General features: G+C 36.6%; 1 protein-coding gene across 7 annotated transcripts; it reads left to right on the top strand.

Moving 5' to 3' along the window:
* Positions 1-585: 585 nt before the first annotated feature.
* Positions 586-24,245, top strand: LOC101746565 (multidrug resistance-associated protein 1). 7 transcript variants are annotated; one of them, XM_021348239.3, is made up of 24 exons: positions 586-2,142; positions 3,678-3,962; positions 4,203-4,466; positions 5,903-6,096; positions 6,187-6,375; positions 6,995-7,249; positions 8,047-8,287; positions 9,584-9,721; positions 10,335-10,481; positions 10,632-10,716; positions 10,796-10,993; positions 11,445-11,621; positions 11,988-12,332; positions 12,637-12,747; positions 13,439-13,542; positions 13,628-13,771; positions 14,697-14,772; positions 15,029-15,249; positions 15,700-15,917; positions 18,469-18,667; positions 18,755-18,853; positions 19,005-19,207; positions 19,342-22,346; positions 22,434-24,245. In XM_021348239.3, the coding sequence occupies exons 1-23, from the start codon at positions 2,131-2,133 to the stop codon at positions 19,916-19,918; spliced, it is 4,482 nt and encodes a 1,493-aa protein (XP_021203914.2). In that variant the 5' UTR covers positions 586-2,130; the 3' UTR covers positions 19,919-22,346; positions 22,434-24,245. The 7 variants fall into 7 exon arrangements, with proteins under 7 accessions (XP_021203914.2, XP_037870233.1, XP_037870237.1 ...); XM_038014305.2 differs by lacking the exon at positions 586-2,142 and adding an exon at positions 2,496-2,617; XM_038014309.2 differs by lacking the exon at positions 586-2,142 and adding an exon at positions 2,962-3,086.
* Positions 24,246-24,864: the final 619 nt, after the last annotated feature.

Genomic DNA, 24,864 nt, shown 5'->3' with positions numbered 1-24,864 from the left:
GTCTTCCCAAAGCTTTTTCAGCTTCCCCAAGTTGGGTCGGCTAGCGTGGGCTCTGACAACAGATGTGGTCTTACTGACAACTGTCCGAGCGCCTCAGAGGAAGCCTAGCAGTCCAAAGGCAGCTACTCTGCGCATACAACCACAACCGAATTGGTATTACGCCCCACTGAAAAAATTAATCTTATAAATAGGTAGCGAAATGGATTGCTTTACGACCATTTCACGGAAAATTCCGGTCACCGTTCTCGTCAAACCCGTCGCTTGCGAGTAAATTAACCCATAGACGTAGCCCACTGAGTTTCTCGCCAGATCTTCTCAGGGGGTCGCGTTTCCGATCAGGTGGTAGATTCTGCGAAGCACTGCTCTTGCTAGGGTTAGTGTTAGCAACGTCGTTAGGTTAGAGCCCCGTGAGCTCACCTACTAGTTCTGTGAATCTAGTATAACCCCTTCGAGGTTACTAGAATATGTAGCAATTTCAAAAGAAAACGAAAATATTTCATTAAATTTGTCTTAAATTGAAGTTTCATCTTAATTAAAATCTTGAAAAACCTTCTAGGTACATCAATTCACATTAATGACATCTGAAACCAACATATGAATTTTTAGAACTTAATCTAACTAGTAGGTACCTTTAATAGGCCAATTGGCTACAGGGCGTACTTTGCCTATCGCTGCCGATCGTTCAACTAGTGTAAATACCAAGTAGTAACCCAGTAAATAGTGAACAAAACAAAATTAGGGCTACCTATTTTTAAATACGACGAGTACATGTCGCTTCGTAAACATAAGACACACAACGGTTTTTCTGTTATTGACAATACAGTAACCAATTTTTTGACCAGTCCAGTGAATAACGAGCTTTAACGTTTAGATTAAACACTCATTTAAATACATATAAACTAATATCTACAGCATTTGTGCTTATTTATCTAAAAAAAATGTCAGGCATATTAATTTAAAACGATTGTCGATACATGTTTTCACTTAGGTATCTTTATATCTTTTCATTATAAATTTGTTACTGTACTTACTGTCTAAGATTTTGTGGTCATTTTCTTGTATCTTATACATTGTGTATTCAATCAATAATTAAATATGACAAAGTTATTAAAAGTTTAAATTTTCATAATTACTTTGTAAGTATACCTAATTTGCAACATGCGAGTCCTCGCAATTGATGAATGAACCTAGAGATAGTCTGATAGTGTCAATGAGATATCATGCAATCCACCTGGTCATCGTTCTCGTCGAACCCGTCGCTTGTAACGAAGGGCTCGGCGAGTAAATTGACCCACAGTTAGGTATAGCCCACTGAGTTTCTCGCCGGATCTTCTCAGTGGGTCGCGTTTCCGATCCGGTGGTAGATTCAGCAAAGCACTGCTCTTGCTAGGGCTAGTGTTAGCAACGTCGTCAGGTTTGAACTCCTGCTTGTTAGGGTTACGCTGAAATGGCCTCTCAAGGCCATCAGCTTAGGAAAAAAAATGTGATCCACAAGTAGGTACCTAAGTACGTAATCATTAAAAATGCGGTTAGCCGAAAATTAATGAAATCAGAATTAATTAAAAATAAAGGTGAATGAATAGAAACAACGAAAACCAACTAAATAAACTAATTTGTTCTTATTCAGTAAGCTCTCAGATTGATGAATAAACCACTCTAATGAATATTTTAAAGATGATACCACCATCGTTCGGATATGTAGGCAGGCTATTTTAGATCAGAGCGAACTGTTTAAATTATTATTATACACCATCTAACTCCATCCAGAGCAAATTCACATTTCATTTTGGCATTCTAATGTCAAGTCTTGTCGCTAAGAGCTATTTATCAATGTAGAATATTTGAGTTCGAAGTTGTTTGCTTGGTTTAAAGGTGATTGCGCTGTGAACATCAACAATAACAAAATAACACGGCACACACTTAATCCAGTTAATTTAAATGAATAACTTTTTTTTGCGTAAATTCTAAGAAAAATATTTATTGAAATGATTAAGGCAAATTCACGGCAATCGTGAGCATTCAGTTTTATTTTCACAGTGGCGGTGGTCTGACGTGTTGTGACGTTGCAAAAATTCTCGCATTCAAAGTTACGAAATAATTTCACAACCTTCTTTAAGTGATTGTTGCACTATGAATTCAACGGTACGTATTTATTTCTTATAAAATGATAATGACATTGATTTCTAATTTAAATGCTGCATGGTATCTATTTTTAATGTGGTCATGGTCTTGGAATTACTTCATGGTCATCGTAATGTTTATTTTCAATTAAAAAGTTCACTTGAGTGTTTTGCATTCTCATGACGAGCATTTAAAATATACAATTGGATTTAATTTATTGAGCATTATTTAAAATAAGTATTTTTATTATCTTTGTCCTACGATGTTAGTTCATTTAAATGAAATCTCTCTATATGAAATGATATAAACATCTTTATCGATACGTTACAAAGGATCGAAGCTTATAATAGTATCTAAGATACCTTCTATGTTTTATACCTACCTTTGATATTATCGTTGATCAACGCGTTTCGATATACCTAGTTATTTATTTGTTCTGTGTGGGTCATCTGTTTCTGTAAGATAAGTGATGGAAATCCGTGCACAGCTTTTCACGGTTAGATTTAGTAAATCTTTCAATTTTTTTCAAGTATTTCAACCTCATGTTGTACCGTATTTTGAATTTTTTTTTAAAGTTAGATAGACAAACGAAATTACTGCCCATTTAGTTTTACGTGATGACCGGAGGCCATAGAAATCCCATAGTGAATACCCTGTTTTGAGACATGAGGTTATTTCAACTCTATTCTATAGCGACTGACCCATTCGAACCGCAACATCAAAAGTGTGTTCAAAGCAGACACTTAGCAAATAGGCAAGATGGTGGTATCGAAACGGGTCCAATACGCATACCCTACCACTAAGAAATGCCGGTTAACGAACACAGCATACTAGTGAAACACTCCAATAAATCACTAAATCTTCTTTTACACACCTACGGAAGGAGATGCGGTAGTGCTTTTAGGCTATCGTCAACAACCAAACCATTTTTAACCCTTTCTTTATCAACATACAATCTTTAGGAGGTACCTATGCATGCCGAAGTTTTTTAATCGAAGATATTTTGAGAAGTTCAAAACACTTTAAAAAATCTGATTAGGTGATACCGACAATTTTAAAAATAGCCGCTTTCAATAACCGCCTTTAGTGATATATCAGAAGTGAAAATTTTAATATACCTCCTCACTTTATTTTGAAATTCTGCTTCTTCTTGCCCGCATACCATATTGTGTGAGATCGGCGCAGCATATCCTCTAATTATGCTGCATAGGAATTTGGTATGAGTTACTACCGGCCAGCCTACCTGACGTCATTTATGTATTATTATTATTATTTAATATTATATATCACTACATAGTATAAAACAGTCGCTTTCTCTGTCCCAATATCCCTATGTATGCTTAAATCTTTAAAACTACACAACGGATTTTGATGCGGTTTTTTTAATAGTGTGATTGAAGAGGAAGGTTTATATGTATAATAACATCCATTAAATAGTGGAGAAATCAATAATAAATAACAGTTTCCGAAGCGAAGCGAGGGCGGGTCGCTAGTAAATAATATTTTATTTGACGAGTAGTAGTGAATTTTAATAATATTTTTTGTTCTTATTTCAGAACAATGTTTCCGACGAATGTAACCGTACTAACGAGATGTTACATTTTCAAAGCACCGTGTTAATATGGAGTCCATACGTCTACCTCTGGTTGGCTACAGCATTTGAAGTTTATTACTTCATGACGAGCCGCGAAAAAAACATACCGTGGACAGTATTAAACATTACCAAGCTGGTTATGATAACGCTTCTTGTCATTTTAAAGTGTGTGGATTTCGGAATGACCATATACTTCCGGTTGCCGCAAACATTGGCTTTCCAACACATCATGAAAATATTGACGTTTGTAAATGAACTCTTTATGCTTCATTGTAAAAAAAGTTATATTTAAAACAAATTATAATCAATAATCTCAGCGGCTTAACTTTAATGGAAACCAAAATATGTTTGCAAAAAAACAAAGCTCGACTCGAGTACCCCCTTTTTTACCTAAAATATATGTCTGTTTAAGAACTCTAACAAAACAAATATAGTTACAAATATTTTAAAATTTTGTAAAAAAATTTATATCCCTAAAATTTTGTAGACGTTGTCAGCAAGCTTAGTATGGCTTAACAAAAAACATGGAATGCGAGCTTCCGGCGTACTGTTTTTCTTCTGGTTACTGTTAGCTGTCATCGAAGTACCCAGGCTGTGGTGCAAAGCATTGGAATTGAAAATGAACTTCGTAAACGGAATACAATACGGATTTATTAGTCTTGCTATCCATTACGGACTGATAGTATTATTGTTAATATTGAATTGTTTCGCTGACGCAGCGCCACGTGATTCCGTGTACACGGATTCTCAGGTTTGAACTTTCAACTATATTTCATAAACTAACCATATATTTTTCATAATTAAAAATACTTTTACGGTTTAATCTTACGTTTCTTTGATTGTCTTTTTCTTATTTCCATGGTTTTTTAAATATATGACGCTTTACTGTTAACAATACTTTACAGCATTCGTGATCACGGACGTCTGATGTGTTTTTCATTTGAGCTAGCACAATATTAAAATGTCAATTAAAACAAAACGCGGAGTTAAACCGTAAAAATAATTTGAATTACTGTTGGATGGTTACATTTTGAAGGGATTAGGTTCTGTAGGTAATGAGAGGCTATTTAAAAACACAACTGCTTCATTATAATTATATTGCAGATAGCTTGAACTTAATATTCTAATATTCGAAATCTAATCAAGTGTCAAGTGTTGCCTGCCATTACATTTAATATACAAACTCCAACAATTTAACGTAATTACGTATTGTTGTCCTAATCAAAATTTAGTTCTATACTACGAATAAATAATAAGTAGGTATTTATTCGTAGGTTCTATAGATCTATATTTTTTGATACCAGAATATCCGTAGCTTGACTGTATTTAGGCGGCGTGCTGTGAAGCTTGGCCACCAACATTATGATGACCACAACAACTCTGTAAAAACGATACCCACTAGGAAGAAGAAGGTAGACTGCTACCAAGGTACTCAACGGAGGGTGAATGATAATCGTAACTCGCAGACATCAGTAATGCCAATATCACAACCAAACCTCTGCCTATGTTCACTGCCCGTACGTTTTGGAAAGTAAATAATCAGATTGATAACGTTAAAAACGGCTGCAAATTAACTGTTCCTTACTAATTAACTGTCTGGCGTAATTCATGGTTTCTACTGGGTCTCGAAACAGAAGTAGTATTTTTATTGAACTAAAATTAATGTTTTCTATTAAATTATGATAGTAATAGCTTATATGATAGTAATAGCTTATGATAGTATTAGCTTAATGATAGTAATAGTATAGGAAGTCTGAAAGTGGCACCTGTGACAGAGAAGCTGAGGAGTGCGCGTTTGGGATGGTATGGGCATGTGATGAGACGAAATGAAAATGAGGTTGTTAAGAGAGTGTTAACTATGAATGTGGAAGGATATAGAGGAAGAGGTAGACCTAAGAAGAAATGGATGCATTGTGTGAAAGACGATATGGGTAAGAGGGGAGTGAGCGAAGAAATGGTATATGATAGAAGAGTATGGAAGGAGAAAACATGTTGCGCCGACCCCGGGTGACTGGGAGAAGGGCAGGATAATGATGATAATGATAATGAGTAATAGCTTATGAGCGTTTCGAGTTTACCAACAGTATACTTTTGTACTTCAGGCCTAACGCGCTGTATAATTAATATTCTTGAAAACAGTATATAAAATTTTAACTTTATAAAAAGTAATCTTGTTTTGTTTTAAAGAACCAATGTCCCGAAAGATCTGCTGGTTTTCTAAGTCGTCTAACCTTCAGTTGGTTCGATTCTTTAGTACTAAAAGGATATCGTAAGGAATTTGAAGAAGGCGATGTGTGGGATTTGAATTATCAAGAATCTTCTTCAGAAGTCGTACCAAGATTTAAGAAATACTGGGAACAACCGGCAAATAGACGTAACTCGTGAGTATTTCATAATTTGTCAATATGTATTTTTGTAGATTGTTGTTGAAACTTGAATAAAGAAATAACTTGTGTTGTATCATATTTTAGATCAACAAAACACATAAAAGCAAAATTTCGAAGAAGATCAACTGATAGAACCATGAAAACTAATACTAAAAATCGAACTGTGTCAATATTACCAGCTCTTTGCTTTGCCTTCGGAGGACAGTTCATGTTTGGGACATTCCTGAAACTGCTGAGTGATATTTCCATTTTTTTATCACCACAACTGCTCAAGTAAGAATTTGGTCAAATATTCAGGAGTTTTTATTCGACGGAAACGGAACAGAACAAGAAATTTTACTAGTCACTGAACTATCGATGTAACAGACCACTCAAAATAATAATTAAGTCCAATATAATTTTACTATCAAAAGTCTCACAGTCGAAATTATAATCCTGATTGACGAACTCTGTAAATGTTTCATTAATTATGTTTTATAACATCAGATATCATATAACATCATTTTTACTGGTGGTAGGACCTCTTGTGAGTCCGCACGGGTAGGTACCACCACCCCGCCTATTTCTGCCGTGAAGCAGTAATGCGTTTCGGCTTGAAGGGTGGGGCAGCCGTTGTAACTATACTTGAGACCTTACAACTTATATCTCAAGGTGGGTGGCGCAATTACGTTGTAAATGTCTATGGGCTCCAGTGACCACTTAACACCAGGTGGGCTGTGAGCACTACCACCCATCTAAGCAATAAAAAATAAAAAAGATTCAATGTATTACCTGTAAAACTAAATCACAATTTTAAGTAGGTAATTTATTTAAACATTGAAACTGTAACTGTTCATTTTACTATTAGTTTAATGTAAATAATTATACCATTGAACTTTGTTTCGTCTGATAGGCTTCTTATAGGGTTTATAAGCAGCGATGAGCCAACATGGAGGGGCTACTTATATTCTTTCCTGTTCTTTGGTTGTGCCGCTCTTGAAACAACGCTGTTGAGTCATTACACTTTGAAAATGAACATTGTCGGAATGAGGATAAGAACAGCATTAACGAACGCTATTTACCAAATGGCTCTTCGCATGAACAATACGACGCGGAAGCAGTCGACAGTTGGTGAAATTATTAATCTGATGTCCGTGGATGCCCAAAGGTAAACATTTTTTATTTCTAGTAGTACAGGTAATATGATAATGGTCCTGGTGTTCAACGCTATCAGAACCAAAAACATTCAGCTCCATTTTTTCCTTACCTAATCGTCGGTAGCCTATGGGGCTATTCCACCTTCGCGTGGATCAGTAGGTGAATTCACGGCCTCAAGCTGAGAGAATTACTAACACTGGCCTTATCAAGAGCATCACTTCGCTGAATCTACTACCGGATCGAAATCGCGACCCACTGAGAAGATCCGGCAAGAAACTCAGTGGGCTGTATTATGGGAGCTCATTCCACCATGCATGCACCTTTAGACACGAAATCGAATTCACAATGTTTTATTGTAATGGCTGGCGGACCCTTCAAACTGGAACGCATGACTGGTTCGCGATAGAAATAGGCACATTCGTATTGTCTACCCTTGCACTGAGATAAACAATTAAAAAAGCAAATTTAAAAAATTTTAAATATTTTATTCTGTATAAAATATAACACGATGTTAATCTCTCGTGAAGTATATACAATGCGTTCGTGAACAAGTTAGATTTATGCAGATTACTTTTTGTTTATTAAAGATAGCATAGTACATATCAAATACTGTTCAAACTCAGCTCGGCATTTTTGATTTGATATTAATTCGATTGCCACCAAACTTCACAGGATCACCCGCTAGACCAATCAGAAGATAATTTCAAATTTCTATCGAAATCAATCTGGCCGTTTCGGGAGGCTATAGGGCATTGATACATTGACTTTTATTTAAGAAGATTTGTTGTATAAGATTATTTGTTCCAGATTCGTCAGTTTGACAAGCACATTAAACATGATTTGGTCTGCGCCTTTTCAGATTGTGCTTGCTATTTATTTTTTGTGGGGCGTACTAGGTCCTTCTGTTCTCGCCGGATTGGCGGTTATGATTCTTTTAATTCCAATGAACGGTTTCATTGCTCGTATGGAAGAGAAACTGGAAATCAGATTAATGAAATTCAAAGATAACAGAATTAAAATCATGAATGAGGTGTTGAACGGAATTAAGGTACTGTGGTATTTTACCATGTACTTTTTAAATCTGTGTGCTTAGTGCGAGTTTCTTAAGGTTCTCGATAGCGTAAAAGTTAAGCCAATTTTGTATGCAGTTGGAACAGCGCCCCTAGCGGCAAACGTAGGCAAACGATCCCATTCCATACAAATATGAGCTAACTTTTACGCTATCGAGAACGTTAAAAAACTCGCACTAAGCACACTGGTTCTTATTATTATCGTATGGAGTTCCATGGACGTCGGACGTACTCGACTGCAGAGTATTGCGACTGATGAGCTTCTTCTCGCATTTCATGTTCTCAACATCGAAGCGACTACCACCTTGTTCTAATATATAAAGGAAATATACATTTTATTTACATACGGCAAGAGGTGTATGAGGAGAACCGAAGACCGGGCTCAGTGGTGTTGATTGGGAGAGGCCTATATCCAGCAGTGGACGACTGTGGGCTGACGATGATGATGACGCAAGACTAGCATCCATAAGCGCGGGCGTGGGAATACCGCCGGCTCTTCAGTGCTCGCGGACTTGTTGATAACGCTATGGCGGTACTCAAACGTTGATTTAAGGTCATCGTGACCAAAATGATAAGACGTCTCGTCTAATCGTATGGAATTCGATGCGACTATGCCGGTGTTCAAATAACGCAGGCTGATACCTACCATTGTTTTCCAGCGAATTGCGTACTTTACACGTGTTCACCGACAATACTTTCTTGTTAAAAGAAAGAATAGCGTGTAATAGAAATCAAACCCTCAAAAATTTTTGTTTGTGTAATTGCTACCAGGGTAGGTGTACTGATAGCTGGTACCTATAGGTACCATCAGCGTATCTATTTCTGTCGTAAAGTAGTCGTTCCGGTTTGAATAGTGAGGCAGCTGTAATACTATACCTAAAATTGAGACCTCATGGCTCAAGTTGGGTGGTTATTTATGTTGCGATGCCTTATGGGCTTTGATAACCATTTAACTGTGACCCACAGGTGCTTAGTGCGAGTTTTTTAATTACTCGATCGTGTAAAAATTAACTCAAATTTGTATGGAGTTTGAACAGCGCCCCTAGCGGCAAACGTAGGTTACGCGATCGAGAAGTTAAATACTCACACTGAGCAAGCACACTGGTACTTTGTCATCTCTAGTAGTCCTTAGTCATGGCATTTTATCTATTAAGACAAACTTTACTTGTGTTTCACAATACGTTTTTCTTACAAATACTTTACGGAAAATGAATTTCATCGGATTTATTTATTAATATTTTATAAACACCAAAACAACACTTACATTGCTACAGGTCCTAAAAATGTATGCTTGGGAATTAAGTTTTCAAGGACAGATTGACCAAGTGAGAAATAAAGAACTTAATATACTGAAGAAAGTGATTTACTTAGATTCCCTGACGTCATTAACGTGGTCTGCGACACCATTTCTGGTAAGGTTACTTACTACACTACAGGGTCAATAAAACCTTTTTTTTACAGCAATTAAACAACTTTAAGATTCGTAGGCTCCTTTACTCACCTTTCGAGTGCATCATCAGACCAATACCTACTATTTCATTTTATTTTCGATTAAGATTTCGTGGAAGCTGTTAACGTACAAACATCTTGCTGATCCACTGAAACTTATGATCTCAATTTCAAAATTATAATATTAACTTGTATTATTTGCGACGTATTGGATAAAACAATGAATACTCTACAAAATTTCAATGACTTTAAAATTTAAGATTTAATTAATTATTATGATTATGATTATTTACGTTAATTTTCAAAATTAATATATTAACTTGTACTATTTGCGACGTGTTGGATAAAACAATAAATACTCTACAAAATTTCAATGACTTTATACTTTAAAATTTAAGATTTAATTAATTATTATGATTATTATTATTTACGTTAATATTTGTAATGAAACTTACAGTCCGTTTTTTTTTAAATGTTTGTTCGTTATCCTTTCGATGACTTAAGAACAAAAGTACCTACCAACTTATTAAATTATGTACTGTAATATATTGTACAGAAAAATAACATTCTTTTTAGGTTTCACTCACGTCTTTTGGGTGTTTTATTTTAGTAAATGATTCGGAGAGTTTGGATTCAAAGAAATTATTTGTGGCCTTATCTCTATTCAACATATTACGTTATCCATTAATGATGCTGCCAAACACAATATCAAATATCGTTCAAGTAAGTACCATCGAAAATCTAAGGGAAACAATTTCAATTGATAAACGCATCAAAATTCATTGAAGTTTAATGTAATGTTTTCTGGACTTGTTTGATGTGATGTGAAACTGACATGTGAACAATGAATATATAATATAAATTTTATTTCAGACTTCCGTTAGCATAAAACGTTTAAATAAATTTTTGAATTCAACGGTTTTAGATTTAGAATCAATCGAACATGACCCTCAATATTGTGAGTATTACTTACTGTGAATTAATTAGTCACATTATAAATCACTATTACTACATACAAACAAACACCTTGTTTTTAGCCTATCCGATAACTGTGGAAAACGGACACTTCTCGTGGGAAGGTCAAGATTCTAGTACGGTGTTGAGAAATATAAATTTGCGTGTGCCCCGAGGTTCTTTGGTGGCAATAGTCGGTGCTGTGGGCGCCGGGAAGAGCTCGTTACTGTCCGCACTTTTGGGCGAGATGACTAAGGTGTCGGGACGTGTCAACGTTCACGGTACGTTCACGTACGTTTTAACGTTCGTCTGTTAATATTAACCAGCCCACTGAGTTTCTCGCCGGATCTTCTCAATGGGTCGCGTTTCCGATCCGGTGGTAGATTCTGCGAAGCACGGCTCTTGCTAGGGTTCGTGTTAGCAAAAACGTCAGGTTTGAGCCCCGTGAGCTCACCTACTTGTTAGGATTACGCTGAAATGGCCTCTCAAGGACATCAGCTTAGGTAGGAAAAAAAATGTTCCACAAGTACCTACGTAATGAAAAAATGCGGTTAGCCGAAAATTTATGAAATCAGAATTAATTAAAAATAAAGGTGAATGAATAGAAACAACGAAAACCAACTAAATAAACTAGTTTGTTCTTATTCAGATGATACCACCATCGTTCGGATATATAGGCAGGTTATATTAATGCGTTTTCCTCATTAACTTTTATTATAATTTCGTTCCCAGGTACAATAGCATACGTGTCACAAGAGCCATGGATACAGAATGCCACATTGAAAGATAACATTCTCTTCGGGAAGCCGTTTAATAAATACAAATATAAGAATGTACTAAACGCCTGTACTCTTGTGCAAGACTTGGAAATATTTCCCGGAGGAGATCTAACTGAGATAGGTGAAAAAGGTAACGAGAACCAATCATTTAGTGCAATTACAATATAGGTAATTTACGTCTAGACAAAGTATAAGATAATATGTCCCTACATCCTGAAAAATAATATGTATACCTCATTTATTTTCTCAAAATTTAAAATTAGTACCGCTATCATACGGTATGATAGCGTAATCTAAAAAAAAACAAATTTTCTTGCCAAAGCTTCAGTCTCATTTCTCAAGGTGTACAAGGTTACTAAATAAAAATATGAAATCTATTGAAATTAAACGATCACAATTTACTTTTTGTCATGTTGTAAATAAATCGTTACGTTACATCTTTTATGGTTGATTCTGTGTAAATATATTCTTGATTATCTATAATAAACTTGTATAGGTATAAACTTATCGGGCGGTCAGAAGCAGCGCGTGTCGCTGGCGCGCGCCGTGTACCACGAGGCGGACAACTACCTGCTGGACGACCCGCTCAGCGCCGTGGACTCGCACGTCGGCAAGCACATCTTCGACAAGGTCATCGGGCCCGCCGGCCTGCTCAAGGACAGGACGCGCGTCTGGGTCACGCACAACGTGTCCTACCTCGCGCAGACCGACCTGGTCGTCGTGCTGCGCGACGGACAGGTCTCCGAGGCCGGCTCCTACCAGCACCTGCTCGAGAAGAAGGGCGCCTTTGCTGACTTCCTGCTTCATCATCTAAGCGATGCAGAACGGTCATCAGTCGAATGTAAGTTTTGACTACACAATTAAAATTCTATTTTAAAGTAACTTGATACTTATGTCCTCTAATATATAAGTACGAATAAGAATCTAGGTACAAAACTAAGCCTATCATTTAATAAGCCTAATCATCACTAAAATCGATTAATATACCTATAGTTCTAGTATTATCCGAAATGGTTTTTTTTTGTAATGATTACTGCGTACTGTCACAACAATACAGTTTAATTTTTTTTCAAACAATAAAATTTATCTAAACTCTTGATCCTTCGTACCTACATATATTTTTTAAATTCTTATATTAATTTCAGCTGTCAGAAAACAAGACCACGAATACAGATGCTCAAGGACAGAATCCCACCAGAATTTACAAAGAATTCGTTTACATTCCGAGAGCAACTCAGAAGCAGAGGACCGATCAGGTAATATCATTGTTAACTCATAGTTTGTAAGTACAACTCGACCAAGCTAAGTTTTCATCTCGCTCGAATGCGGCGCTCCGCCCGCTTCCCCGCTCACCTTCCCGCGATCGCCCTGTCGCATCAGTACGGTTAGCATCTTTCTCTCCGACACGCGTCATACGAATTTTCGTCTCCCTATCCGTTGAAATTTACATGTTTTAACTGTTCTTGTTAGGTTTTTGTTGATGTTTGTTATATTATTGGGCTATTTTTTTAAAGTTTTTGTTGAATTATTGTTACTGAACGCTCAATGTTCATTTTATTTTACTTCGAGAGGATTTTTGTGGGCAACAAAATGAAAAGAAAGGTGATACACAGTGAAGGGAGAAACATAATCCTGAAAAAGAAACATAAAGGAAAATTATTACTGAGCAATTGAGATACAAATTTTAAAAGTGCAAGAACGCCCGGGTTGTCTTAATACAAAAACCCGATACCGCTATATTCTAATGTATAATATATTGTTAAAAACAATAAATGCAAAGTAAAATCTAACAAACATTTGTTTACATTTTTAAAGTCATAGCGAATCCTTTTTTCAGACCATACCTAAGCGGCAGTATGACGTAATCGATGCGAGGTGCAAACTTAGCTTGGTCGAGTTGTACTATTCGATTTTGTTATCACAAATTTATTTTGTTTTGTATTTCAGGAAAACTAGCTATCAGCTTTAAAAGAAGTATCGAAGAAATTATTTTAAATAAATCCGCCGAGCACGTTAGTTATACTGAAAAAGAGAAATCTGAAAGGGGCAGTGTAAGAAACTCTTCGTGTGATAAAAAAAATCCTGTTTAATTTTACGAGATAAAATTTTTATTAAGTAACTACCGTGGAATTTTAGGTTTCGTGGATGGTTTACAAGCACTACTTGAAAAACATCGGCGTACTGGCCGCAGCAGCTACTATACTAATGAACGTGGTTCTACAGCTCTTTCATATCGGTTCGAGCTATTGGTTGGCAGAATGGTCCGACAACGAGAACGAAGTACGTGAATTCAATGAATTTACCACAGTTTTGTTCGTCCAACATAACGCTAGCACGCTATGTGTAAGCAATACTGTCCTGAACACGTCATTATGGATCCTCCCGATGAATTAACGAAGCTTTTGGGTACCTCAAGCACGGGGCAGCATCCTCGCCGAACCCGTCGCTTACCACGAAGGGCTCGACAAGTAAATTAACCCACAGACACAGCCCACCGAGTTTCTCGCCAGATCTTCTCAGTAGGTCGCGTTTCCGATCCGGTGGTAGATTCTGCGAAGCACGGCTCTTTCTAGTGTTCGTGTTAGCAACGTCGTCAGGTTTGAGCCCCGTAAGCTCACCTACTAGTTAAGGTTACGCTGAAATAGCTTTTCAAGACTATCAGCATAGGTAGGAAAAAAAAACGACTCCTAGTTCCCCTTGTCCCCCTAGATCAGCGGTCGGGGAACCGGGCAAATTACCCCAAATGGGGTAAAGTGAAATTTTGGGGGGTAAAAATGAAACTTTTGTGAGTAAAAAGTATATATTGAAGTGAAACTTCTTTAGAATCATTGTGATTTCAAACTCGATGAAACGAAATGAAACGAAACGAAAAAATAAGTTCATAGAGACACAAACACACAAATGTATGTATTGATAAATTGAATAAATGATGTTTAAATTAAGTTTTTAGTTATCGTTTTCTTTTCAAAATTATCATGGGGGCTTTAATATGAAATATGCTAAAAAGAAGAGATTTCGTTTTTTTTTGTTCTTCGCCATGGGGTAATAATATCAACTTACACAAAAATATTTTGGTGTAATAATTAAAAAAGTTCCCCGACAGCTGCCCTAGACCCCTAGTCACGAGTAAAGTGATTTTGAACTTAAAATGATCTTTGAATGAATTCACATTCGCCTAATCACTGGTTTCGATTATTTTTTTCAGGTTGTTAACAGTACTATGAATTTGAACCAGCGGAACAAGTACCTCGCAGTATACGCTGGCCTCGGTATGGGACAAGGTACGATTAGCTCAAGGTCCTCTCTGACGATTACTTCAATTAATTATTTGTGTCAATGGCTTTCATTTTATTAAATTTTTGTAGGTGTTTAAAAACATGCCATTGTGCGTTCGTTACGTTAAATTTCATAATTTTATGACAACCCTAAATAATGTAATAAAAAATGGGACCACTGACATACGATTAATAAATCATTAATCATTTGGACAAGTACGTACCGCTTAAATTGAAATATGATTTTAAATTTGCTTTTCAGCGATATCGTCATTTCTAGCCGACTTGATACCATACTTGGCGTGCTGGCGAGCTGCGAAGGTCATCCACGAACTGTTACTGGACAATGTGTTAAAGACGCCGTTGCATTTTTTCGAAGTCACGCCTATTGGCAGAATACTGTCAAGATTCTCTAAAGATATTGAAATTATTGACTCTATGCTACCTTCTCAATTAATCAATGGGGTGTATTGCGTCTTCGAAGTGAGTAAACATACTTAATCAATGAATATATATTATTACTTTTTACTTTATAGGCAGACGAGCATACGGCTTACCTGGCGAGAAGTGGTTATCGCCATTCATCTCTAGTTATCATGCTAGAGACACAGTCAAACCGCTTGACCTACATTTGAGTACTTCGCAAGCCTTGCTTGAAGAAGGACATGTCATAGTGTTCAGGAAACACCGTGGGTGGGAGTTCATTCCAAAGCCTAATGGTATGTGGAAATAAAGATATCTGTAAAAGCACTGTGAATGATTCTAGTGGTTCTAGATATTAAGGCGGTGCGATAGTAAAACAATATCACTTGATCAATCCCAAACAATTCTTCAGAATCCCCCTTCCACCTATATATGTATATATTTGTATATACGTAAAAAGGTACCCTAAATATATTCCGATTGAACTCATCTAAATATATTTATTCACAGCTCATTGGCATTTTATTCGTGATAAGCTTGTCGACGCCATCATTCTTAGCAATAGTTGTACCAGTAGGTCTAGTGTACTATGTAATACAACGGTTCTACGTGGCTACGTCTCGTCAGCTCAAGCGGCTAGAGTCCATAGCTCGCTCGCCGATATTCTCACACTTCGGCGAAACGATCAGTGGAGCAGCCACCATTCGCGCTTTCAACGTAACCGAGAGGTATAATTTTTTAAATACCTATAGTTTTTATTACAAAAATAATATTTAGAATTAACTATGAATTATTGTAGTTCTTTTTTTTCGATTTGGGTTCTATAAGTGGCCGCATAGAAATCTATCAGTAAAAATGAATCATCCGCATATAAATAAAATCTGGTAAATCGAAAAGCAGTGCTTCAATAAAGTATTTAAACGAATTTAAAAATCATAGATATTCGACATCGTGTCTTTAATCTCCTGATATGGCATGGTATAGGTATCCAATTGCTGATTTTCATTATAAAATGCTATTAGGTGTACTCGCGATTTCAGCTACTTTACATTTATAATTCTAAAATGGATCACGCTATATTTCCATAATTAAAGGTAAGCCTGTTCACTTCAAGTAACCAACAATTTCTTTAGAAAAAGCAGTAACTTCGTTGTCGTCTCACCGTTAAATACATTGTTAATATTTTTATTTTATGAATGTTGATTCAGATTTGTCTCGTTAATGATAACGCCTTTATGATGATGATCAAAACAATGCTACGAATGTTAACCATAGGAAACATTTTCAACTTTTCTCTCCGGTGTGCCATTTATTGACACCTACTGCCCTGACAGTGTGGATCTAAAGCCGCAGGCTGGTAAATCAGCTCAACACTTGGGTCTGACTAAATTATAATCTGTACATATAAAAATGAAATGCTGTTCGTTAGTCTTGCGAGAACGGCTGGACGGATTTGGCTAATTTTGGTCTTGAATTATTTGTGGAAGTCCAGAGAAGGTTTAAAATGTAGATAAATATGAAAATGCTCGGAATTAAATAAAAATAACAATTTTGTTTTTCCTTTGATGTCTCCCCCGTCGTACGGATTTTTTGTTTGTTTTAAGTTTATTTTATACAAAAGCTTAGGTCTTTTATTTATCGATTGAGGCACTACGAAGTCTGCCGGGTTAGCTAGTATTATATACCTAGTCAGGTCATAAATTCTGTCACATGTTTAATGTAAAATAATTGAAACAAGTTTATTCATTATGTAACCATTCATATACCAAAATGAACTTAACAAAACATAGATTCTTATGACACTAAAGTTTATTCAAAATTACCTCCGTGATTTTAAATACAGGCCTTCAATCTGCGCGGCCAGTCGTCTATCGCAGCACGAACGAGGTCCATGTCAATATCGGCGGCTGCCTTAATCAAGGATGTCTTGAGTGACTCCAAATTGGGATGAGACTTTGAGCACGCCTTTTCCTCCAAGTGTTGCCATATCTTGTAATCTAATGGATTCAAATCTGGACTGGAGGAGGGCCAGTCTTCGTGCCGGATGAAGTCGATTTCACGCGCCGCCAGCCAGTCTTGTGTGCTCTTCGCTCTATGAGCTGGCGCCGAATCTTGTTGGAATACCCAGTGCCTGTTATTGAACATGGTATGAGAAACAGGTTCCACAAGGTTCGTCAGGACTGTATTTTGATACACAACTGCAATCGTTTTTACACCTTTCTCACAAAAATGTACCTCTGTTAAGCCCCAATAAGAAACTCCCAACCATACCATGAGCGAGGATGGAAAATGACCTCGTTGGACACGCGGAATACGGTTGCTCGCTTCTTCACTACTGTGTGCGTACACCTTATCATTTTGTTTGTTGTAGCTCTCTTCTACGGTAAAAATTTTTTCATCCGAAAACATAATTTCGCGATATTTTTTTCCCGCGTACCGCTTCAACAAAGCGCGGCATCTCTTCAATCTCAGGTTCATTGGACGAGCATTCAAACAATGTCCTGTTTTTCTTCGATATGCCCGAAGCCCTAAGTCTTCATTTAACACCCTTTTCACCGTGGTTCTGCTTAACCCCATCTGAAGGGCCAACAGTTTCTGCTTACGTTTGGGATTTCTTTGAATTCGCGCCTTCACAGCTTTTATCACTGCTGGAGTCCTAACAGACCGAGGGCGACCACTTCTTGACCTGTCATCTACACTAGAGTCTTCATTGTATCGTTTGATGGTACGATAAACGAATCTTTTAGTTATATTCAAATTTTTCAGTATGTTAAAAATTTGAATTGGCGCGTAACCGCAACGATGCAACGCAATAACTGCAACACGGTCTTCTTTAAGCGTCCACTCCATATTTAAAAATGAGTAAAATTCTAAAAGTATACATTTTTATTTTCATGAACAATTCGAAATTCGAATTCAACAAACTTTTTTGTGGCCAGCATTCTAAAAGAAAAGTTTTTACTGTGTGACAATACTTATGACCTGACTAGTTATATTAAGATACGCGGCATGCAACATCATGCAAAGCAGTAACGCTGTAATCATAACCTTACAATGTTCTGATACCTATTTCTTCTACCCTTCATAATACCCGTCTTATTAATTCGGTTAATAACCACCACTTGCGCATTAATGGTAAGACACATATCCACTTCGCCCGAGAACACATTGCATGAAAGGGTATGATGTGCGTTACTCCTCTATCATTTCAAAATGAGCAAAATGATGAATGCTTCGCTCACTTCTGTAATCAGTTAAATATTTAAGTTATATTTGCAGGTTTATTGAAGAATCAAATGAAAAGTTAGATCGCAACCTCGCTTATTGCTATGCGATTGTAGTAGGAAAGCGATGGCTTGGTTTCCGATTAGAATTCATTGGAAACTTCATATTATTTTTCGCTGCAATGTTTGCTGTTCTCAGCAGAGATACTATAAGCTCGGGTCTCGTGGGACTTTCCTTAACCTACGCTATGCAGGTAATTTAGCTTTAAAGAAAAACAAGCACAACGTTATTTTAAAATTATTATTCTTTGAATTAATAAAAGATTACGTTTGGACTTTAGGTAACTGCATCGTTGAATTGGCTTGTTCGGCTAGCTTCTGAAATTGAAAGTAATATTGTAGCTGTAGAACGGATAAAAGAATACTCTGAGAAAAATAAGGTAAGATTCTACCAATATTGTTTAATTAGAAGGCAATCGATTGATTTGAGCCGTAATTGTTTTAATAACCTATTTTAAATGAAATTGCGAGAGATAAATCGATAAGCACTCATGTGAATTTTTGAAATTTCCGAATAACTGCTTTTATTAGGAAGCTGCGTGGAACTTAGGGAAAGGGCCCGGCGTGACGTGGCCCGAGACGGGAGCGCTACAGCTGGAGCAGCTGACGCTGGAGTACCGCCCCGGCGAGCCGGCGCTGCGTGACGTCACGTGCACGGTCGCGCCGCGCGACAAGCTCGGCATCGTGGGACGCACCGGCGCCGGCAAGTCTACTCTCACGCTCGGGCTCTTCAGGTGAGATCTCTCTCTCTCTCTTTCTCTCTCTCTTTCTCTCTCTATTTCTCTCTCTATCTTACTCGACCACACAAGGGCCTGATCGCAGTCTATCTGTGCGATATGCATCTGATCCGTTACGGTACGGTTCTCAGGATCGTGGAGGCAGCCGCCGGACGCATCCTGATCGACGGCGTCGACATCGCGACCCTCGGGCTGCACCAGCTGCGGTCGCGCATCACCATCATCCCGCAGGAGCCGATCCTGTTCTCGGGCACGCTGCGCACCAACCTGGACCCGTTCGAGGCGTATAGCGACGAGGAGATCTGGCGCGCGCTGGAACACGCCCACCTCCGTGCCTTCGTGCAGGGGCTGCCGGCCGGGCTGCGGCACGAGGTGGCGGAGGGCGGCGAGAACCTGTCGGTGGGACAGCGCCAGCTCGTGTGCCTGGCGCGCGCGCTGCTACGCAAGACGCCGCTGCTGGTGCTGGACGAGGCCACCGCGGCCGTCGACCTCGAGACTGACGACCTCATCCAGAAGACGATCCGCTCGGAGTTCGCGTCGTGCACGGTGCTCACTATCGCGCACCGCCTCAACACCATCATGGACTCCACCAAAGTGATGGTGCTCGACCGCGGGCAGCTCGTAGAATATGCGGCCCCTCAACAACTACTTAACGATAAAAACTCCATTTTCTACTCCTTAGCAAAAGATGCTGGAATTGTCAGTTGATTTTGGTGAAAAATATTGTACTGTGTATTATTTTGCATGATAATTACGTCGGACGTGACTTTTTTAAAGTAGCATATTAATGCCAGAGCACTGAAAATTAATATAAGACACATATTTCTTTGCAGCGACAAAGATAGTTATAATGAATCCAAACCATTAAATTGTAATTTTATTTTAATTTTTAATGCGAATTTTGATTTAATTACTTTACCTCTATAGTCGGATTTTTTATTAGACGAAGTCAACTGACGTTTACTGTGTTGTCAGTTTTTGATGAAATAAAAATAGTGTTGTGACAAAGTGAACGATTGAAAAAACTCCTGAATTAATTAAATTGCCTCGATTGTCTAGTGAATAGTCGGTGTGCCGAATTTCCGATATCTGGTACGGGGTTCGAATTTTAGGCGTGCTTTGTACATACCAACGACTTTTCGACGAAATATTATGTTCCTAAAGTATCTACCTGTACGGAATATCGAGTGTTTTAAACATTAAGAAAAACATTGCGAGGAAGCTTGTAAGACTGTCCTATTTCCAATACATCATATAGTTGAAACTATAGATGTATAAAATATAACAATTATAGGTAGGTAATGAAAATAAAAAAACTGATTGTAGTTACATACTAGTAACATATATTGGAGCACTTTAATACAATTTTGTTGTACAATATAAATTATATTCTTTTATAATTTGAAATTAATGATTAACTCTTCACACTCATTGTTCATTCATGTGATTGAACGAGAACTGAACGCATCACTATTACTTTAAATATAGCAACATTATTTCACAAAGTGACATTAGCTACTGTCAGCTGGCTTCGTCTAATTAAAAATCCGACTATAGTGTTCATTAATTTACGGGCTATCCATCACAGGATCGCTTCATTCTGGCAATGTTTCTCATAAATCTTGATTTTCGGTATTACCGTATCTACTAGAAACGGCACCTTGTATTTAGCGCATTTTATGACACAGATATATATATCAACAGGCTGTATTCGGAGGGTCTTATATAAAATGAGTAATCGGGGCCTTGTAAGCTTGTTATCACTGTCAAATTCAGAATTGTTCGAATAAAATAAAATGCTCTTCTATCCTTTTATAAACTTATTTAAATGGATGATTTTTTGCAAGTCAACACATTTGACAGGTTTTAATTTGAAGAAGTACCTACTCGGGTACTTTAGCGTATTCGATATTAACGTACCTACCTACGTAAGTACCTACCTCTTTTTTTGATTTCGCATAAATCGCATAGGTAGGTATTTAGTTTAGTTTAAACATAGAAAAACAGAAGATGCCACAAATATATATTTATATTTTTGGTCTAAGGCCTCAAGTATAGTTACAATGGCTGCCCCATCTTTCAGACCGAAACGCATTACTGCTTCACGGCAGAAATAGGCAAGGTGATGGTACCTACCCGTGCGGACTCACAAGAGGTCCTACCACCAGTAATTACGCAAATTATAATTTTGCGGGTTTGATTTTTATTACACGATGTTATTCCTTCACCGTGGAAGTCAATCGTGAACATTTGTTGAGTACGTATTTCATTAGAAAAATTTGTACCAGCCTGAGATTCGAACACCGGTGCATCGCTCAACACGAATGCACCGGACGTCTTATCCATTAGGCCACGACGACTTCTATTTCATCCTTTAAATATCATCTGATCTCATTTCATTTAATTTCATCCCAATTGATTAATGTCTCAAATTAATCATCTTCATTTCATTTCACTCCATATTATAAATTTTCATAAAAATAAGATTAAAAATTAAGATAAGACTTGACCTACAGGTCTTAGTTACCAGGTCATAAAATCCCTTAAAAAAAGTGTAATAACGGCTTTTTGGCGGGAACGCGAGGAGTGAAGTTGTGTCATTTGTTTTATTTTGTCTATTTAGAATTTAGTGTTTCTTCAAGTTTAAATGTGTAATAATGGTGGTTTATTAACTGTTTAATATCTGTGAAAGTGCACAAATGTGGGATAATGAAACATAGCCGTTGGACGTAACTTCTCGGGATCCTCCAAAAAGTCCACTGAAAAATTTCAGTAAATGACCACCATCTTACTAAAATTATATTTTATCCCATATCATTTCATCTCACCTCATTTCATTTAATTTCATCCCAGTTTATTAATGTCTCAAATTAATCATTTCATTTCATTTCACTCCATATTAGAATTTTTCATTAAAAAAGAATATAAATAAAAATAAGACATGCCTTAAAGGTCTTAGTTACCAGGTCGAAAAATACCTAAAAAAAAGATTACAACAATGATTTGAAATTTTGAATAGGTAGCGTACTGATCTTCAATCAATTTATTAAAATCTAACTAATTGTGTATTATCAAAATATATACTGAAATGGATATTATATTCAAGAAAATAAACTCTATAGAACATTTTGATATAGTAAGTACAAAATTGTCTATTTTAAATGTCTTTGAATTTCTTTAAAGTGAAACCAATACATACTAAAAATAAATTCTTCCTTATTAGATATGTAACGAAATAATAAACAACATGTATACTCGAAGCGATGAAAAGATTTCAGAAATTGTTGAAAATAATGTGATTCAAACTGCAAAACAGGAGCTCCGGACTATCATTTCAACGAATAAATATGACATTAACATGATTATAGAACACTTGAACACTAAAGATTGGAATCAAGAAAAACTTATCGCTTTTTTAGATTTATTGAAAAAAAAATTGTCAGATATTGTACTAATGAGTATTTATCATCACAATTGTTCGTATGGGGAAGTTATTACTAGCTTTGATTGGCTCTTGAAGCTTGTTCTTGGGAGCAGCGAATCTAAAACTAGTCAGTACCCTATCCTGCAACTGATAACAAGCTCTATAAATTTTAATGGAGAAGCAAATACAATGATTTATGATCTTGATAAAGAAATGGTGCTTAGAATGATAAATTCCCTCGAAAGAGTAATAACTTGAATGAAATACTATACATTCTGGTAAAATGAAGAATTAAAATATAATTCATGGCTTTAGAAACAAACTTTGCTCTAAAGCTGAATTCAGACTGAGTAATCCCATATTTTTTTAAATAGTTCACATTTTATATAATAAGTTTACTCTTTGATCAGTGCCTTAAAGGTGATCTCACTTTTTGATTATTTCCATTTTTATTTTCGTATATAATTACAGTCAAACCTGGGTAAATGAGAACTGGATAAGTGAGAAAACTCTATAAGTGAGAGTAATAGCCAGGAACCGTCATTTTAAGCCTCTATTAGCGAGAAACAAAAACCTTGATAAGAGAGTCGTTTTTCCCTCATGGACCTCCGTAAGCGAGACTGCTACTTATCTATTATACCTCTATAAGCGACAGTTGAGCTTTAGTTATTTATATTATTTAGGAGGGACAAATGACAAAACAAATTACAAATTTAACATCTGCTATTTTATGACTCATTTTTAACTTTCGTGGAACTTCCTACAATTGTTTTTGTATTGTTTTCTCGTCAATATTGAACCTATTCTATTTCGTGAAACTAAATAACTTGTTATTTTATCGCATTCTTTTTGAATGGACACGTGTGCCTGTGTACCGTCCTGTTTGTCGGACTTACTCAGTTTATCGTTAATCAATTGCGAAGAAAAGTTCTGTTCTGCATCATGTCAAAACGGAAAATTAAAATACTGTCATTAAGTGATGATAAACTTATAATAGTGAATGTGTTTGAATCTAGAAAATCGCGAAATGAAATTCAGAGGGTGCATTAGCGAGAAATTCGGGTTAGTGAGAAACCTCTATAAGCGAGAATGAGATTGTGCTCCCTTGAACTCTCGCTTATCCAGGTTTGACTGTATTTACAATAATGTTGTTGAAAAGACCTCAGTGCAAGACAGATTTCCTGTATCTGTGGATTTGTGCTTGGGGATCTGGAAATAAATTTGAAAAATGCTAAGGCTCCTACGATACTCCTGCATCACTAATGTTAATATAGAGATAATTCCCAAAATTAACATGACTATTAAATACTGCAGTACATAGAAACAAAATATATATTTTTAAGCTAAGTATATACTTTATATATATTATTATATTTATATGCCCTACACCCCAGCAGAGGGTAATAAGAAAGAATGATGAAGTATATACTTTTCCATCTTGAAATTTCATAAATCAGCCTGCAATCAGTCAGTGGCACTGCACAGTGCAATTACATGGTGGCAGCACCCAGCTTTACTGAACCTAGAGTACTGAATTTTAATACCAAGCAAAATATTGATAAATACTCAACATTGATTAAAAATTATTGAAATATAAATATATTGCAAAAACAGTGGCATTTTATTTTCTGTCTGATTCCCTATAGTTTAATTAATACAAACTAAAGATTATTTTTTATTGCCATTGCACACAGAGGGGATTATGGCCTTCTGTTTTGGAGGGCCTACTGTAGTCTGCTCATGGTCTACTACGGTTTACTCAAACTGTGTAAGATATCTAAGAAAAAATGCTGAATGGATTTCCACTTGATTTTAACAATATAATTATGCACAGTTAACACGCCTGGTTAGTCACATGCAAATCATGATTGATTTCAAAATCAAAATTTTCAACAATACCAAGAAAAAAGAGTACGCTTTTTAATGCATGTAGCGTGATTCTGCTACCGAAAGCAAGCTGATTATGTTATTTCATAATTTGATTGACACATTGGTCGCAATATATCCATAATTTCATTAAGATGTAATTCTGTAAAGAGTATGTCATTAAATAAGTTAGGCAATATAATCTCTCAAACAATCTAAGCTGCAATGAACAGCCTCCTTGCGACCTTTCACTAACTCATAATGTCTCTAGGTATGGTAATGTGGATAAAGCAATCGTTAAACACGGAAGTCACGTTATTGAATCTTTACTACGAAATCTCGGTTTAGTCCACAGAAAGGAAAG

This window comes from Bombyx mori, chromosome 12 (assembly GCF_030269925.1).
Source record: "Bombyx mori chromosome 12, ASM3026992v2".
NCBI lineage: Eukaryota > Metazoa > Arthropoda > Insecta > Lepidoptera > Bombycidae > Bombyx > Bombyx mori.
The sequence above is the reverse complement of the archived record's forward strand: the minus strand, read 5'-3'. Positions and strand labels throughout refer to the sequence as shown.